The following is a 17,076-nucleotide window of genomic DNA, read 5'->3' as shown; positions in this document are numbered from 1 at the left end:
CATTACAAACAAAAAAACAACAGGAGAAATTAACTGTGATATTTTAAGCATAATATGGGTAAGATATTATCATTTCAACATGTAATCAGTGTGAGACAGATATTTTTAATAACATAATTTGCCTTCTTTTTCACTAAGTCTCTGAAATCTAGCATAGGATTTACACTTACAGCATGTCTCGATTTGACAAGAAATACTTCAGTACTAGTGGGGCTGGTCTAAGGCACAGCTGATGTGAGGACCCTAATAGTGAAGACCAGGATGTGAGCTCTGGTTCTCATGAGAAACTGCAAGCAGCACCAGCTCCCCTGTTCTGGGCAGCTCATCCGGGTGCCAGCTCCCCTGCATATTTGGGCTAGTTTAGCCTTGGTTCCCAGGCACTTCTAAGTCAGGTGCCCAGAAGACTGCCTTGTAGCGCATGGGCTAGCTAACACAGCAATTGACATCACCACACTGATGTAATGGTTGATGTGATATTGGCCCCATGCCAGTATTATTCCCAAGCGTTACATCTATCTCCCTGCTCCAGCACTGCAGGGCAGAAGAGAGAGGGAAGACATCAGAATTGAGGCAATGGGAGCATCAGAAGCAGAGATGAATTAGCAGCAAAGCACTGAAAAATGTACCACTTTGCCTTTGGCTCCTCGTGCTTTTCTTCACCTTGGGAATCTCACTGCCTAAGTCATCCCTTGTGGAGCATGTGTACTCTGGCAGCTGGGCATGGCTGGAGCAGAGCTGAGAGGTCTTCTTCATTGCAAGGTCCTGAGCAGCCTGTGTCGGGGTCCTCATACTCAGGAGGGGGAAGCTAGAGGGCCAGAAGTGAAAACAATCCCTTCTGACTATATTTAACCCAGAACAGACTCGGTTCATGAACCAATGGTCCGAGCTTACACTATCAGAGTCTTGAAGCCATTCATCTTGTTCAGTAGCTCCTAAACTTCATAGTAATTAGATTCACATGGAGTGCTTGTTAGAACAGGTTGTAGAAGCCCACCCCAAAGTGATTCTGTAGGTCTGACTTTTCAATTCTAAAGAATTCCTGGGGCTGCTGCTGCTCCAGGAAACAATACTTGGAGAACCACTAATCTAGCTTAACATCTGGCAGTGAGTAACTTTCCTAGACAGTTTTTCTTACTGGGTGCTTAGCTTGCTTCTGTGTAGTTAACTTCCATGGCGGGGAACTCACTAGCCTTTAAGGCTACCAACTTTGGTTTATTCTGTATTGAGTCTAATCTGATTCCTCAAAAATTTGCTAGTGCTTTTGCCTTCAGGGCCGAATCAGCTTTTCATCCTAGAACCTTGAGTAGCCAGAAAGCAGAGTGCTGCCTCTTCCCTACAAGGAGCCTTCACAAAACTGAAGAACTGTTCTCTCCTGCTTCTTACTCCCTGACATTCCATACCCTTTGTATCTTGTGCACACTTCTGACAGGCTTAGTCTTGCTCTATTATTACAGTAAATTTTCCTAATCTTTATAGCAATTTCAAGATTAAACAGCTTACTATAAAACAAAATACAAATGAACCCCATAAAGTTTATCTCAAAGCAAGATTTCATCACTGCAAACTTGGCCATTTCAGCCCCCATTTCTGCCTCTACCATTTCAGTAAGTTACATCTGTGAAAGTGTTTTTTGAATCAGTGACTCTCAAATGTCTGTCCCCAGACTGATGTCAAACTGTGACAATGCTTAATTCTGTCTGCAATGCAATAGGCTAGTTTTTACACCAAGCCAGATTTATTCAAGTTAAATAGCTATTCTTCATTCAGAGATTATGTCCTTCCTATTTTTCCACGGTCAATATAACTTTCCTGTCATGAAATCAGAGTGATGGGGTGGTCGATGGAATGACAAAGGCAAGAGTTCTCTGTTTTCAAGCTCTCGAAAACCCTGTGCAAAATCCAAGCCAGACTGGTCTCATTCTGCTCCGAATCAGCCTTTCATCCTAGAACCTTGAGTAGCCAGAAAGCAGAGTGCTGCCTCTGAGCCTGGCCACAGCCCTTCCCCTGCTCTATCTAACCCGTGGGACAGAGGATCTTTTCTGGAGATGCTCCGCAGGTGGGTGGTGCTCCCTGACTTCATAAGAAAACCACTTCCTCTTACAGGACATGAGACACCTGCACTTCCCTGAGAGGTGACACTTGCACTTCCATATGGTCCGTGTGCTGCTCCTCCATGAGAAGGGACCAGGTGAAACAACCCGATCACTGACCACAGCTCTGCCTTCTTGCCCACTGCCTTCCCATACTCTCCCAGGGTTCCTGGCCTACCACCAGCAAACTGGCATTTAGAAGTGCTGTGCCCCCATATTTTCACAGCCAAGACATGGAAGAGAAGTGAGAAGGGGGATGCACTGTGATTGGGCTAGGGGTGGGTCCTGGTGGGGTGGCAGTGCTGACGTTCCCTGCTTTGACCAGGCTAGTTTAGGAGGAGCTGGTGTAAAATCAGGGTCCTGGAAGCCTCCCTTTCCCTCCATGAATCTACTCTGAGACCACAATCCCTGAAATTCCACAGTCTGAGCCATGTATTTGTATTTGTATTTAGACCTGGTGAAAAGGCAACAGCCTCAGGAAAACTAGGTTCCCACAGCTCTGAACCAGGGTGCAGGGGTCGGCGTGAAGGCAAAGGGCGACCGAGGGCATGTGTGTTCGTGCAGAGAGGGGTCTCCAGGGGGCCTGCGCAGACTGTCCTGGCCTAAGAAGGTGAAAGATCTGAGTCAGGAAATTATCTTCTAGAAATGGGTTCAGCTAACTTTTTATGTAAAGGTCCAGGCAGTAAATATTTTAGGCTTTGCAGGCCACATGGTCTCTGTAATTATGTAACCATAGCTCTACATAACAAAGTAGTGTGACTGTGTTTTAATAAAACTTTATTTATAATATGGCCACATTTGGCCTGCAGGTTGTAGTTTGCTGCCTCTTCCTGATGGAGACAAAGCCTGAGGCATCTCTGAGGGCCTGTGTTTTGAGCTTCTCTGTGGTCAGCGCACTACATTGTACAGATGTATCCTGTTTACCTGTCTGTGGCCCCGTGGCTTCCGAGGCAGAGATTTTGTGTCCCTGGTGGCAGCACATAACAGGTTTTCAAAACATATTTGGGGAGAAAGTGTGAGTGTGAAGGGGAGAAGATGTTGACAGTAGACAAACCTCACTGAGCATTTCCAGCCTCTTGGCAAACAGCTACAGGGTTCACACAGGAAAGAGATTTTTGTTGCTGACAAGACCCACCAGAAGACAGCAGCCTGGCTTACAATTTCATCCCTTATTACAATGCAAAACCATGGCTCCCTTTTGACATCAGGGCTAAACCCCAGAAAGCAGCGCTCCCAGAAACAACTGCAGGCAGGCAGCTCCACCCTCTGGGGAGCCCTTCCCATCTCAGACCCGTCACCATTCACTTCAGCCTTCTTTGATGAGGAGGAAAAACACTGTGGCTAACCAGAGATATAAAAATTCTTTGTTATTGGAAAATCTAAGTGTCCCTATAGGCCTGTGCAGCACCATTAGGTGACGTCAATAGCTCACGAATCTGAGCTCTGCGTTTCTACTATTCTCAGAACAGTAGCTAATTCATGGCAGTAATGACGTTTCTTTTTTTTTAATATAAATTTTTATTAATTTTAATGGAGTGACATCAATAAATCAGGGTACATATGTTCAAAGAAAACATGTCCAGGTTATCTTGTCATTCAATTATGTTGCATACCCATCACCCAAAGTCAGATTGTCCTCCGTTGCCTTCTATCTGGTTTTCTTTGTGCCCCTCCCCCTCCCCCTTCCCCTCTCCCTCCCTCCCCCAACCCCCATAACCACCACGCTACATGTAGCCCCATGTTCATTGCAGAATTGTTCACAGTGGCCAAGACATGGAAACAACCAAAAAGACCTTCAATAGATGACTGGACAAAGAAGATGTGGCACATATACACTATAGAATACTACTCAGCCATAAGAAATGATGACATCGGATCATTTACAGCAAAATGGTGGGATCTTGATAACATTATACAGAGTGAAATAAGTAAATCAGAAATAAATCAAGAACTGCATGATTCCATACATAGGTGGAACATAAAAACGAGACTAAGAGACATGGACAAGAGTAATGACATTTCTATTCAGAGCTCAGGATAGAGGAGGTGACCCCTCGATTCTGCATCCCTAGCCCTACGCTATGGGCTTACCTGCTTTCCCTGTGAAGCAGGGAGAGTTTACAGGTGGCAGAAAAACAGGACCTGCATATTTAATTCTATTCAAGCTAACCAACAGCCTGAGCGCCTACTATGTGCCAGGCAGCATGCACAAAGACAAGCACATCCCGGTGACCCCACTGGGGAGAGGGCCGTGAGGTACACAAACAGCCATGATAATGGTAAAGAAGGTATTTTCTAAGCTTGAGGAGGAAGATGGGATTGATGTTTCTTGGGCACATGGAGTTTCAGGGAGACTGGTGACAGGGAGATTAGGGGTCCCATTCTTAAAGGGAGTAAGAGAGAAAGGAGGTGGAACAAGGCTGGGTTAGTGGGGGAAGGCTGTGCTTGGCTTTGGACACAAACTGTACTTGGCTCACTCCTGGCGTGGGCATTCTGCAGCACGCACAGCTTACAGCCTGTACAGCTCGGTTTGCGCTGCTTTGGTTCAGTAGTTTGTGTGTAAAGAGCCCCCAGGATTTCCTGCATTTCTCCCTCTTTCTATGTCACCTCCCGTGTGATCTCATTCTTCCTCCTGGAATGACTAAACTTTGCTGTTGAGAGAATTATTTTCCTATGAAAGTCAATTCTCTTCCTTTCGCAGGGGTCTTCAAGGACTTGACCCTCTGCATGACTTTGTGGTATTTAGTGAAAATTTCCTGATTCCAGATAAAATTCTTTTTTTTAATGTTACAGCTTTATTTTCTCACAAAATCATTTACTCACAATTTACTCATTCCCAAATCTATGTTTAAGATTTGTAAATAAACAAATTTTGCCTTAGAACTTCCAAGACTCATTTTTTTAATCTTTTTAATTCATTTCTTTTATTATTATTAATTTTAATGGGGTGACATTGATAAATCAGGGTACATATGTTCAGAGAAAACATCTCCAGGTTATTTTCACATTTGATTATGTTGCATACCCCTCACCCAAAGTCCAATTGTCCTCCGTCACCTTTCCCTGGTTTTCTTTGTGTCCCTCACATCCCCCCAACCCCTCCCTTCCCCTCCCCATCCCCGGTAACCACCAAACACCCTTGTCCATGTCTCTGAGTCTCATTTTTATGTTCCACCTATGAATGGAATCATATATTTCTTAGTTTTTTCTGATTTACTTCTTTCACTCAGTATAATGTTATCAAGGTCCATCCATGTTGTTGTAAATGATCCGATGTCATCATTTCTTATGGCTGAGTAGTATTCCACAGTATATATGTACCAAAGCTTTTTAATCCACTCGTCCACTGACGGACACTTGGGCTGTTTCCAGATATTCGCCATTGTGAACAATGCTGCCATAAACATGGGGGTGCATTTCTTCTTTTCAAACAGTGCTATGGTGTTCTTGGGGTATATTCCTAAAAGTGGGATACCTGGGTCAAAAGGCAGTTCGATTTTTAATTTCTTGAGGAATCTCCATACTGTTTTCCACAGTGGCTGCACCAGTCTGCATTTCCACCAGCAGTGCAGGAAGGTTCCCTTTTCTCCACATCCTCGCCAGCACTTATTCTGTATTGTTTTGTTGATGAGTGCCATTCTGACTGGTGTGAGGTGATATCACATTGTGTTTTAATTTGCATTTCTCTAATGATTAGTGATGTTGAGCATTTTTTCATCTGCCTATTGGCCATCTGTATGTCCTCTTTGGAGAAGTGTTTATTCATTTCTTTTGCCCATTTTTTGATTGGATTGTTTGTCTTCCTGGTGTTGAGTTTTACAAGTTCTTTATAAATTTTGTGGTTATTAACCCCATATCAGATATATTGTCTAATATGTTCTCCCATTGTGTAGTTTGTCTTTTTATTCTGTTCTTATTGTCTTTAGCTGTGCAAAAGCTTTTTAGTTTGATATTCTTTTATTTCACTTGCCCATGGAGATAAATCAGCAAATATATTGCTGCGAAAGATGCCAGAGAGTTTACTGCCTATGTTTTCTTCTAAGATGCTTATGGTTTCATGGCTTACATTTAAGTCTTTTATCCATTTTGAGTTTATTTTTGTGAGTGGTGTAAGTTGGTGGTCTAGTTTCACTATTTTGCAAGTAGATGTCTAATTTTCCCAACACCATTTGTTAAAGAAGCTGCCTTTACTCCATTGTATGCTCTGACCTCCTTTGTCAAATATCAGTTGTCCATAAAGGTGTGGGTTTATTTCTGGGTTCTCAGTTCTGTTCCATTGATCTAAACGCCTGTTCTTATACCAGTACCAGGCTATTTTGAGTGCCTTGTAGTATACCTTGATATCAGGAAGTGTGATACCTCCCACTTTATTCTTCCTTTTCAAGATTGCTGAGGCTATTCGTGTTCTTTTTTTATTCCATAAAAATTTTTGGAATATGTGTTCCATATCTTTCAAGTATGTCATTGGTCTTAAATTGGTATTGCATTGAACTTATAAATTCCTTTGGATAATATAGACATTTTAATGATGTTTATTCTTCCTAAACATGAGCATGGTACATGTTTCCACTTGTTTGTATCTTCCTTGATTTCTTTTATAAACGTTTTATAATTTTTCGAGTACAAGTCTTTAATCTCCTTGGTTAAATTTACTCCTAGGAACTTTATTTTTTGGTTGCAATAGTGAAGGGGATTGTTTCCTTAATTTCTCTTTCTGACTGTTCATTGTTGGTATATAAAAATGTCTCTGACTTCTGAGTATTATTTTTATATCCTGCCACCTTGCTGACTTCATTTATCAGGTCCAGTAGTTTTTTTGACTGAGACTTTAGGGTTTTCTATATACAATATTATATCATCTGCAAATAATGATAGTTTTACTTCTTTTTCAATTTGGATGCCTTTTATTTCTTCTTCTTGTCTGATTGCTGTGGCTAGGACTTCCAGAACTATGTTGAATAAGAGTAGTGAAAGGGGGCACCACTACCTTGTTCCTGATCTTAAGGGGATTGCTTTTAACTTTTGCCCATTGAGTATGATGCTGGCTGTGGGTTTGTCAAAGATGGCCTTTATCATGTTGAGGTATGTTCCCTGTATTCCCACTGAGCTGAGATTATGAATGGGTGCTGGATTTTATCAAAAGCATTTTCTGTATCTATTGAAATTATCATGTGTTTTTTGTCCTTCCTTTTGTTTATGTGACGATTCACATTGATTGATTTGCGAATATTGTACCAGCCTCGCCTCGCCAAAATAAATCTCATTTGATCATGGTTTATGATTTTTTTCATATATTGCTGGATCTGGTTTGCTAATATTTTGTTGAGAATTTTAGCATCTAAATTCAATAGGGATATTGGCCTATAATTTTCTTTCTTTGTGTTGTCTTTGCCTGGTTTTGGAATCAGAATTATGCTCGCCTCATAAAAGGAACTTGGAAATGTTCCTTCCTCTTGAATTTTTTGAAATAGCTTGATAAGGACAGGAGTTAATTTTTCTTTGAATATTTGGTATAATCATTTGTTAAGCCATCAGGCCCAGGACTTTTCTTTTTGGGGAGTTTTTTGATAACTGTTTCAATCTCATTTGTTGTAATCGGTCTGTTTATGTTTTCTGATTCATCCAGATTAATTTTTGGAAGATTATATGTTTCAAGGAATTTGTCCATTTCATCTAGGTTGTCTAGTTTTTTGGCATACAGTTCTTCATTGTATTTTCTTACAATATTTTGTATTTCTGTTGTGTCAGTTGTTATTTCTCCACTCTAATTTCTAATTGTATTTATTTGAGTCCTCTCTCTTTTTTTCTTGGTGAGTCTGGTTAAAGGTTCATCGATCTTGTTTACCTTTTCAAAGAATCAGCTCCTGGTTTCATTGATCCTCTGTATTGTTTAGCCTCTATATCATTTATTTCTGCTCTGATCCTTATTATTTCTTTCCTTCTACTACCTCTGGGCTTTACTTGCTGCTCTTTGTCTAGTTCTTTTAGATGCAGAGTCAAGTTGTTTATTTGAGCTTTTTCTAGCTTCTTACGTTATGCCTGTAGTGCTATGAATTTCCCTCTCAGGACTGCTTTTGTTGTGTTCCATAAATTTTGAGTTGGTGTATGCTCATTATCATTCATTTTTAGTAATTTTTTTATTTCTTCTTTGATCTCACTGTTAACCCTTTCATTATTTAATAATATGCTATTTAGTTTCCAAGTGTTTGAGTATTTTTCAGTCTTTCTGTTGTGGTTGATTTCTAGTTTCATGCCATTGTGATCAGACAAAATGCTTGATATGATTTCAATCTTTTTAAATTTGCTGAGACTTCTTTTATGCCCTAATATGTGGTCTATCCTAAAGAATGTACCATGAGCACTTGAAAGGAATGTATATTCTGCTGCTTTAAGGTGAAAGGTTCTGAAGATATCTATTAAATCAAGTTGATGTAGTGTGTTCTTTAAGTCTGCTGTTTCTTTGTTAATTTTCTTTCTTGAAATTTATCTAGTGATGTTAGTGGAATATTGAAATTCCATACTATTAGAGTATTGCTGTTTATCTTGCCCTTTATATCCATCAAAGTCTGCTTTATATATTTAGGTGCTCCTATATTAGGTGCGTAGATATTTATAATGGGTATATCTTCCTGTTGGATTGTTCCCTTTATCATTATGTAATGATCTTATTCTTTTTTTTTTTTTTTGTATTTTTCCAAAGCCAGAAACAGGGAGGCAGTCAGACAGACTCCCACATGCGCTCGACCGGGATCCACCCGGCACGCCCACCAGGGGGCAATGCTCTGCCCATCCGGGGCATTGCTCTTTTGTGACCAGAGCCACCCTAGCGCCTGAGGCAGAGGCCACAGAGCCATCCTCAGTGCTCGGGCCAACTTTGCTTCAATGGAGCCTTGGCTGCTGGAGGAGAAGAGAGAGACAGAGAGGAAGAAGAGGGGGAGGGGTGGAGAAGCAGATGGGCGCTTCTCCTGTGTGCCCCAGCTGGGAATTGAACCCGGGACTCCTGCATGCCAGGCCAACGCTCTACCACTGAGCTAACCGGCCAGGGCCTGTAATGATCTTCTTTATCGCTTACTATAGCCTTTGTTTTAAAGTCCATTTCTTCTGATATAAGTATTGCTACTCCAGCTTTTTTTTCATTTCCACTTGCATGAAATATTTCTTCCATCCTTTTATCTTCAGTCTATGTACATCTTTTGTTTTAAGGTGTGTCTCTTGTAGACAGGATATGTATGGGTCCTGTTTTCTTATTCACGCAGCTACCCTATGTCTTTTAATCAGATCATTTAATCCATTTACATTAATAGGCCCCTTATCATTTCTTGCAGCATTGGTTTTGTTGTAATGAATTTCTTGAGTTTTTTTCTCCGGGAAGCTTTTTATTTCTCCTTCAATTTTAAATGATAGACTAGCTCGATAAAGTAGTCTTGGTTGTAGGCTCTTGTTCTGCATTACTTTGAATATTTCTTGCCATTCCCTTCTGGCTGCAAGTGTTTCTGTTGAGATGTCGGATGTCATCCTTATGGGGGCTCCTTTGTAGGTGATAGCCTTTTCTTCTTTAGCAGCTTTTAATATTTTCTTTTTATCACATAGCTTTGGTATTTTAATTATGATGTGTCTTGGTGTCGATGTTTTTGGGTTTCTTTTTTATTTATTTATTCATTTTAGAGAGGAGAGGGAGAGAGAGAGAAGGGGGAGGAGCTGGAAGCATCAACTCCCATATGTGCTTTGACCAGGCAAGCCCAGGGTTTCAAACCGGTGACCTCAGCATTTCCAATTCGACGCTTTATCTACTGCGCCACCACAGGTCAGGCCCTTTGGGTTTCTCTTAAATGGAGTTCTTTGTGCTTCTTGAACTTGTGAGATTTTTTCCTGCATTAATTTAAGGAAGTTTTCAGCTATGATAAGATTGAACAAAGTCTTTATCCCTTGTTCTTTCTCTTTTTCAGGAACCCCAATGATGTGGATACTATTTTTCTTCATGTTGTCACAGAACTCTCTTGGAGTTTCCTCACTTTTTTAGTCTCTTTTCTTTTTTCTGCTCTGCTTCAGTGCCTTCATTTATCTTGTCCTCTAACTTGCTGATTCAATCTTCAGCTTCATCCACCCTGATTTTAATTTCTTCCATTGTGGTCTTCATTTCTGATATAGTTTGTCATTTCTGACTGATTCTTTTTTATTATTTCAATGTCCTTTTTTATATTTGCTATGTCTTTATTTAGGTGTTCATAATGACCATTTGTTGTTGTTCTAAGATCTTTAAACATCCTAACAATCGTTATTTTAAACTCTGCATCCAGTAATTTGGTAATATCTGACTCATTCAGGTCCTTTTCTAAGGATTTCTCTTGATTCATTTGTGTTGCATTTCTTTGCCTTCTCATTTTGTCTGTGTATCAGAAGATTTTGGCCACTGGAGTCCAATGGGTGTGGCCTCTGTGTTCCCTAGGTGTGGTCTGTCTGCAGGCTGCCACCCCCTCTGCTGCTGTTGCTTATGGTGTTTGGGTATGGGAGTTGCTGGTGCCAGTCTGCTGGGTCTGTTGCTGTGGTTTCCACCTCTCCTCCACAGAAGGGACTGTGATCACGTACCTGGGTTTATAAGCCTTGGTGGCCTCAGCCTTCACCCTGTTGCTGTGCCTGGGCCGCAAGCCTTGGCACCACAGGCAGTGGTGAATACCTTTGCTCAGCTGTGGTCTCCGCCTGTTTCCGGGCTTTCACCCTGCCCCGGCCGAAGGAGCCCGCTCATGAGTTGGCTGCAAGCCTTGGCTCCATGGGCTGGGTGGGGCTGTGCAACCATCCTCAGTAGCACATCTCCGCCTGTTCTGGTTTTCACCCCACCTCCGCGGGAGAAGCCAGCTCGGGTGTTGGGCTGCAAGCCTCGGTTCTGCCGGCTGGACGAGGCTGTGCACCTGCATCCCCTGCTCAGCAGTGGGTCTCCACCCCTTCTGGGGCTCCCGCATTTCCTCCGTAGGCAGGATTGCAGGTGAACTGCAGCTGGACCTGACCACTTTCATGCATCCCCTCTGCTCTGCCGGGCAAGACTGAGCTCACACCCAGGCCTCAGTCATGGTCGGCGGCTTCTGCCCTTGCCTACAGAACCATGCTTCCATGTTCTGCCGCCACCCGCCCTCCGTGGAGTCTTCAGCCCTGTGGGTGGGGGCGTTGCAGCTCAGACCCTAACACTCCATACTGTAGTCTCAAAAGCTCCCTCCTAAATGACTCTGCTCTGAGTGCCGTGGGAAAGTGTGTTTTGCTGGTGTCCTGCTTCCCTTTGCTCGTATTGCTGGTTCCCGGGGAAATATTCACTTTAGATTTGGGGAGTGACTCAGCCCAGGGGTTAAAGTGGCTGTCCCTCAAAGTGTTTTTCCCTGTGCCTCCTAGATTACACTCCCTTCCTGCTGCTCCAGTCCTCTACTCTCTCCCATCCCCTAGAGCCCCAGGTTAGTGGTTGTGTGAGAGGTTTTCTGTGCAGTCCCTTTAAGAAGAATCCTGGGTCTGAGAATTTGTCTCTTTCTCACTAACAGTATCCTGACTTGTTTCACAGCTAAAAACTCTCTGTACACCTCTTCTAGGCTTTGGGGCTGCAGTCTGGGGCTTTATTCCTAGGAACCTCCCCTTTCTGCTAAACTCACTTCCAGTATAAATTCTTAGTGCTGAAGAAGACATTTGATGTGGAACTAAATCTTATAAAAAATCATATGACTGCATTGGCTATTCTAAAATACCTTGCTAGAGTAGCCAAAGAATCTTGAGAAAGAACAAAACTGGAGGCATCATATTTCCTGATTTCAAGCTATATTACAAAACTATAGAATTATAAAACCAGACACAGAGATCAATGAAACAGAACAGACAGCCCATGAGCAAACCCACATATATATATATGATCAATTAATTTATAACAAAGAATCTAAGAATATATAATGGTGAAAAACAGTCTCTTCAATAAATCTTATTTGGAAAACATGACAGCCACATGCAAAAGAATGAACTGGACCACTCTCTTACACCATATACAAATATCAACTCAAAATGGATTAAACTTGAAAATAAAACCTGAAACCATAAAAATCATAGAAAAATTGTAGGAAAGAAACTCCTTTGCATTGGTCTTGGTGATTAATTTTTTGGATGTGACACCCAAGCATAGACAACAAAAGCAGAAACAAGTGGGACTGCATGAAACTAAAAGCTTCTGCACAGCAAAGAAAATCATCAACAAAATGAAAAGGAAGTCTACCAAATAGCAAAAAATATTTGCAAATCATATATGTGGTAAAGGGTTAATAAGCCAAAATATATGAAAAACTCATACAACTCAAGAGCAAAACAATCTGATTAAACAATGAGCAGAGAATCTGAATACAGTTGAAACTTGAACAATGGGTTAGAAATGCCACCACCTGCCCAATAAAAAATTTATATATAAATTAAGTTAGCACCCACCATATATGTGGATTCCCAACCACGGATGGAAAGAAATTAGACATTTTTCCTCAGAAGACATACAAATGGTGAATAGCAATGTAAAAAAAAATGCTCAACATCACAGCTCATCAGAAAAATGGCAATAAAAGCTCAAATATCAATTCACAGCTATTAGAATGGCTACTGGCAAAAGACAAGAAATAAGTGTTGGCGAGAATGTAGAGAAAGGTAACCCTTGTACTGTGTTGGTAAGTATGTGAAATATTGTTGGAAAACAATAGGGAGGCTCCTCAAAAATTAAAAATAAAGCTATGATATGATCCAGCAATTCCACTTCTGGGTACTTATCCAAAGGAAATGATCAATGTCCATTGTAGTATTTTTTTTTCATTGTAGTATTTCTTAAAACAGCAAAGACATGAAAATAACCAAAGTGCCCATGCCAACAGATGAATAAAGAAAATGTGATATGTGTGTGTGTGTGCACATCCTCACTAATATCTCCGATAGGGGCTGCAACTTTAAGTGAAACAACATATAACAAAACCAATTTTACCACAGGCTAATTAATATATACAGCAGCTAAGTCCCTACAGTATCTCATCAACATGATAATGAATAAACAGTGAACAAAATAACATTATTCAAGGCCCTGTATTAATAATAATCAAATATTATTTTGCCACAACAAAGAAGGAAATCTTGCCATCTGCAACAATATGGATGAACACTGAGGACATGACCCCAAGTGAAAGGAGTCAGAGAAACACAAATACCATATGAGATAACTTATATATGGAATCTAAATAAAAAAATTAAAACCTGAACTCATAGATACAGAGAATAGATTGGTGGTTTGCAGAGGTGGACGGTGAGTGGTGGGTGAAATGGGTGAAGGGGATCAAAAGCTACAAACTTCCAGTTACAATATAAATACATCTTGGGATGTGACATACATTATGGTGACTACAATTAACGATACTGTAATGTATATATATTTAAAATTTGGTAAGAAAGTAGATATTAAAAGTTCTCATCACAAGAATAAAATTTGTAACTATGTGTGGTGATGAATGTTGACTGGGTGATCCTTCTGCAAGCTACTCAAATGTCCATGAATACCTCCAGTGGACTGGCATGCCAGCTGAGAGCCCCACACAGGCCCCTGCACTCAGTCCTCCTTCCCTCTGGGAGCCCCTTCGGACTGGGAGAAGCCCAGGCATCTTGGGTCCTGTCGTCCCCCACATTACTTCTTTGCCTGGCCAGGCTTCACCTTCTGATCTCATCCTCAACAATACTCCGACATGCTCCCCTGAAATGGATTATGCCCTGAAGTCCTTTGTAGTCTTTAGATATACTGTCCCTCCTTTTAAAATCCTCATCTAAGTCAAAGGCCACATTTTGTTTTCAAAAATAAGTAATTAACAATTATTGAATACTTTTTCATCAACAAACTTTAAAGCATAAACTGAAAATACACAATATCTAGTATTAAAAGTATAAATTAAAAAAATACCAATACCAATGTTGTTCTCAATGATAAAACTCTCTAAAAAGGAAGGTTCTTAAATATACAACTGATCAAAATTCTTTTACTGCAGAAGACAATGTTAAATGTACTGTTTTGCATGATGCAATGGTTAAAAAAAGAACATAGTACTAATTTGGAATGATTCTTGTTTTGGATATGAACTTTTAGGGGTGGAATGTTCAAATGCATATATACTTTTCATATGTTTAAGAAATTAAGATAGAAAAAGAGAACAGTTTTTATGTAAAGGAAGAATTTTTATGCTCTCAAAAATATATTAGTCTCAAGTTGCACAGCAACAGACTAAATCATAAATAATGTGCATTACTAAGACACAGGCTTGCAGGGGAATTTTTTTTACTATTTGTCAAAGGAGCCTAATTTTGCCATAAACCTTCTTAGTTGGCAACTACAATAAGATACAGAGAAAGACAAGCAGAGAACACAGTGAGGATGTAATGTGTGGTCAAGCGGACAAAGCAAATGAAGCAAGCTGGATACCATACCTGCTTATTATTGTCAGTGGTACAACACAGTTTCTTGAGGGAGACAAAATGCCTAATTTTCCTGATAACATAAATAAGTAGTTATTAGTGAGTCAGATATAAGATGTTTCAACAAATCAGCAAATGAAAACATCAACAGCAACATTTTAAAGCGAAACTCCAGGATCTATTCTAGGGCAGATTTAAAATTCAAACAAAATCCAATCTATAGAAAACACATTTTCACACGCAGTCCATACATGCCTTCTGAAACTGGGCTTCCCTTTTAATCACCACTGGCTCAGGAGCGTTTTCCTAATGGGTATTTCATTTTGTAACTGATTCCTGAAGCTTGGCTCCTCAGTATCTTCAGTGACAGAATGAAATGTTCCTCCAGAAAAATATTGGCTTTAATTCTGCTGACGTTAATAATTTTATAGCTTATATAGAAAGCAAAAGACTCATTTGAACAATGATCAGATTTCAGAGCTGCTATTTCTATATTTAATATTCCATATTTTTGACAGCACTGTCATCATAATTATGGCATTTTTCAGGCAGAGAAAAATTCTCTTATTTCAAGCTCATGGACAGAACAGCCTGTGGTCTTGCTCATTACCACAAAAGAGACCAGGGAAAAGATAGATTTTCTACTCAAAAGATAGATTTTCAGCTCAAGGTAGATTTTCTACTGAGGGTGAAGCCAGGAATTCCAGAGGGCTGTGTTAGACTTTACAGTAATGAGCCTCCTCTCTCTGTTTCTGTCTCCCTTTGTTTGTCTCTTTCTCTGGTTCAGTTTTCTCTGGACAACTCCAAGGAGAGCATAGAAAATACTGGTTATCCCATAACAAACTTCACTAATCAGGAAGAGGTAAAAATCTCTCTACTTTTAAGAAGAATTTCCTCTGGTGGCTCACTGCCTGCCCACAACTAGGGAAGAAATAACACTGTGTCTGGACAAAAGAACATCTTTCTCTCATTTGTAATATCAGAAAGATCAGAAAAATTTATTCTGACAGAAATTGCCAAGCAATAGCATGCCCCCTCTGCCTTGGTTACCTAATAATTCTGGATACAAACACGCACAGTGAATTGTAGCTTAAATTTTCTGTGAAGGAAAATAAGGCCATGCACAGGACTCTGGGTTGAGGAGAACAGTCCCAGTGCCTCTCTGCTCAGGAGAAGAGTCAAAGACTGCTAGTGTCCCCACCACCTGCACTGAAGTATAATGGCAGGAAATAGGAGATGGTGGTATGAACTGAGGGGAACTATTTTGAAACTAACCAAACTAGAAAAATTGGAGTGGAAACCACCAATAGACACTTCGCTGACTTTACAAAATGTCTTGTTTTCTAAGCACACAACAATTTGCAAGAAACTTGGGTCATCATAAAGTTGCAAGAGCCTCTCTGGTTACAGGCACGATAACAGTCACCTTTCCTTTTCCCAAAACATTACATGATGGCATGCATCCCTTATAAACCTGTCACGTCCTATGAAGCTGGTTGACAAAAGCTCCTCAGTGCTCTACTGTTAGGGGATCCTGTGTGGCTTTGTCAACCTTATCACAAGGCTAAACTGGGAGGAGAAGGAATCACATATTTACCTTATCTCTCCACAAATAAGTGGGCTTCTCTGAGATGAAATGGAATCAGATCACTTCAACTCTGGACCAGGCATACCCTGTGCTCCATCCTCATGGCCTCCAGGGCCTTCTGCTCTGAGCGAGGCCTGAGCCAGCCTGGAGAAAGCCAGCATGGAGACAGCGCCTCCAGGAAAGAAGACTGGCTCCCAGTTTTGTTCTTGATATGAAGGGGGATAGCTCAGAAGCTGAGCCCCTTCAGAGGGGAGTGGGCACGGTGGGACCACAGGTGATCAGGTGGAGGTGGGGTGATGCTCCATGCAGCCTATAAGCAGAAGACACAGGGAGGAAAAACTGTCTGAGTGTTACTGCGGCCGCGTGGAGGTGTCCCTGGTACATTCTAAGTACAGCCCAACCCTACTGTATTTGTGGGTCTAATGCTTACTGGCATTTCAATATGCTCACACGGACCCTTCAACTAAAAGCGTTCAACAGTGTCCTCACCCTCCTTGGCCAATCACTGGGGTGATCTTCACGTACTGTTGGATGCTGTCCCCGGACTTCCGTCTGGCATAGTAAACCCCTTGCCACTCCTACATGGACAAAGAGAGCTCTTGAAATCCTTCCATCCAGGCCAATGTCTGCTCCTACAGAGGGACTTACCAAGGTTAGCAACTTACTCCCACATGCTTTCCTTACATTCCACAAACACCACCCCATCTTTGCTCCCACTGTGATGCCATCTGTGGTCATGGTCATGGTCACAGTGCATGAACTCAGTAAAACCAACATGTCTACATGGGACTCTTGGCCAGTGGTAGGAGTTCCTGCTATCAGCCCTATGGGTACAGTGACACCAGGTCCAGGGATTTTTCTAAGGTCTTTCTCAAAATCTTTACTACAACCCGAGTTTTACATTATCATCTTTAATTTACAGATGGGTAAACTCAGGCTCTGAGAATC

General features: G+C 41.1%; 1 protein-coding gene across 1 annotated transcript in view; it reads right to left on the bottom strand.

The window, feature by feature from the left end:
• PDE8B (phosphodiesterase 8B) overlaps nucleotides 1-17,076 on the bottom strand; it is a 266,892-nt gene that overhangs the window by 48,106 nt on the left and 201,710 nt on the right. Inside the window, exons 9-10 of the mRNA XM_066273617.1 lie at nucleotides 16,618-16,706; nucleotides 14,553-14,613 (exon numbers count right to left, since the gene is read on the bottom strand). Coding sequence (XP_066129714.1) covers nucleotides 14,553-14,613; nucleotides 16,618-16,706 — 150 coding nt within the window. The remainder of the gene's footprint in view (nucleotides 1-14,552; nucleotides 14,614-16,617; nucleotides 16,707-17,076) is intronic.

The sequence above is a fragment of the Saccopteryx bilineata genome, chromosome 4, assembly GCF_036850765.1.
Source record: "Saccopteryx bilineata isolate mSacBil1 chromosome 4, mSacBil1_pri_phased_curated, whole genome shotgun sequence".
Classification (NCBI taxonomy): domain Eukaryota; kingdom Metazoa; phylum Chordata; class Mammalia; order Chiroptera; family Emballonuridae; genus Saccopteryx; species Saccopteryx bilineata.
This window is presented reverse-complemented; position numbering and strand designations above follow the sequence as displayed.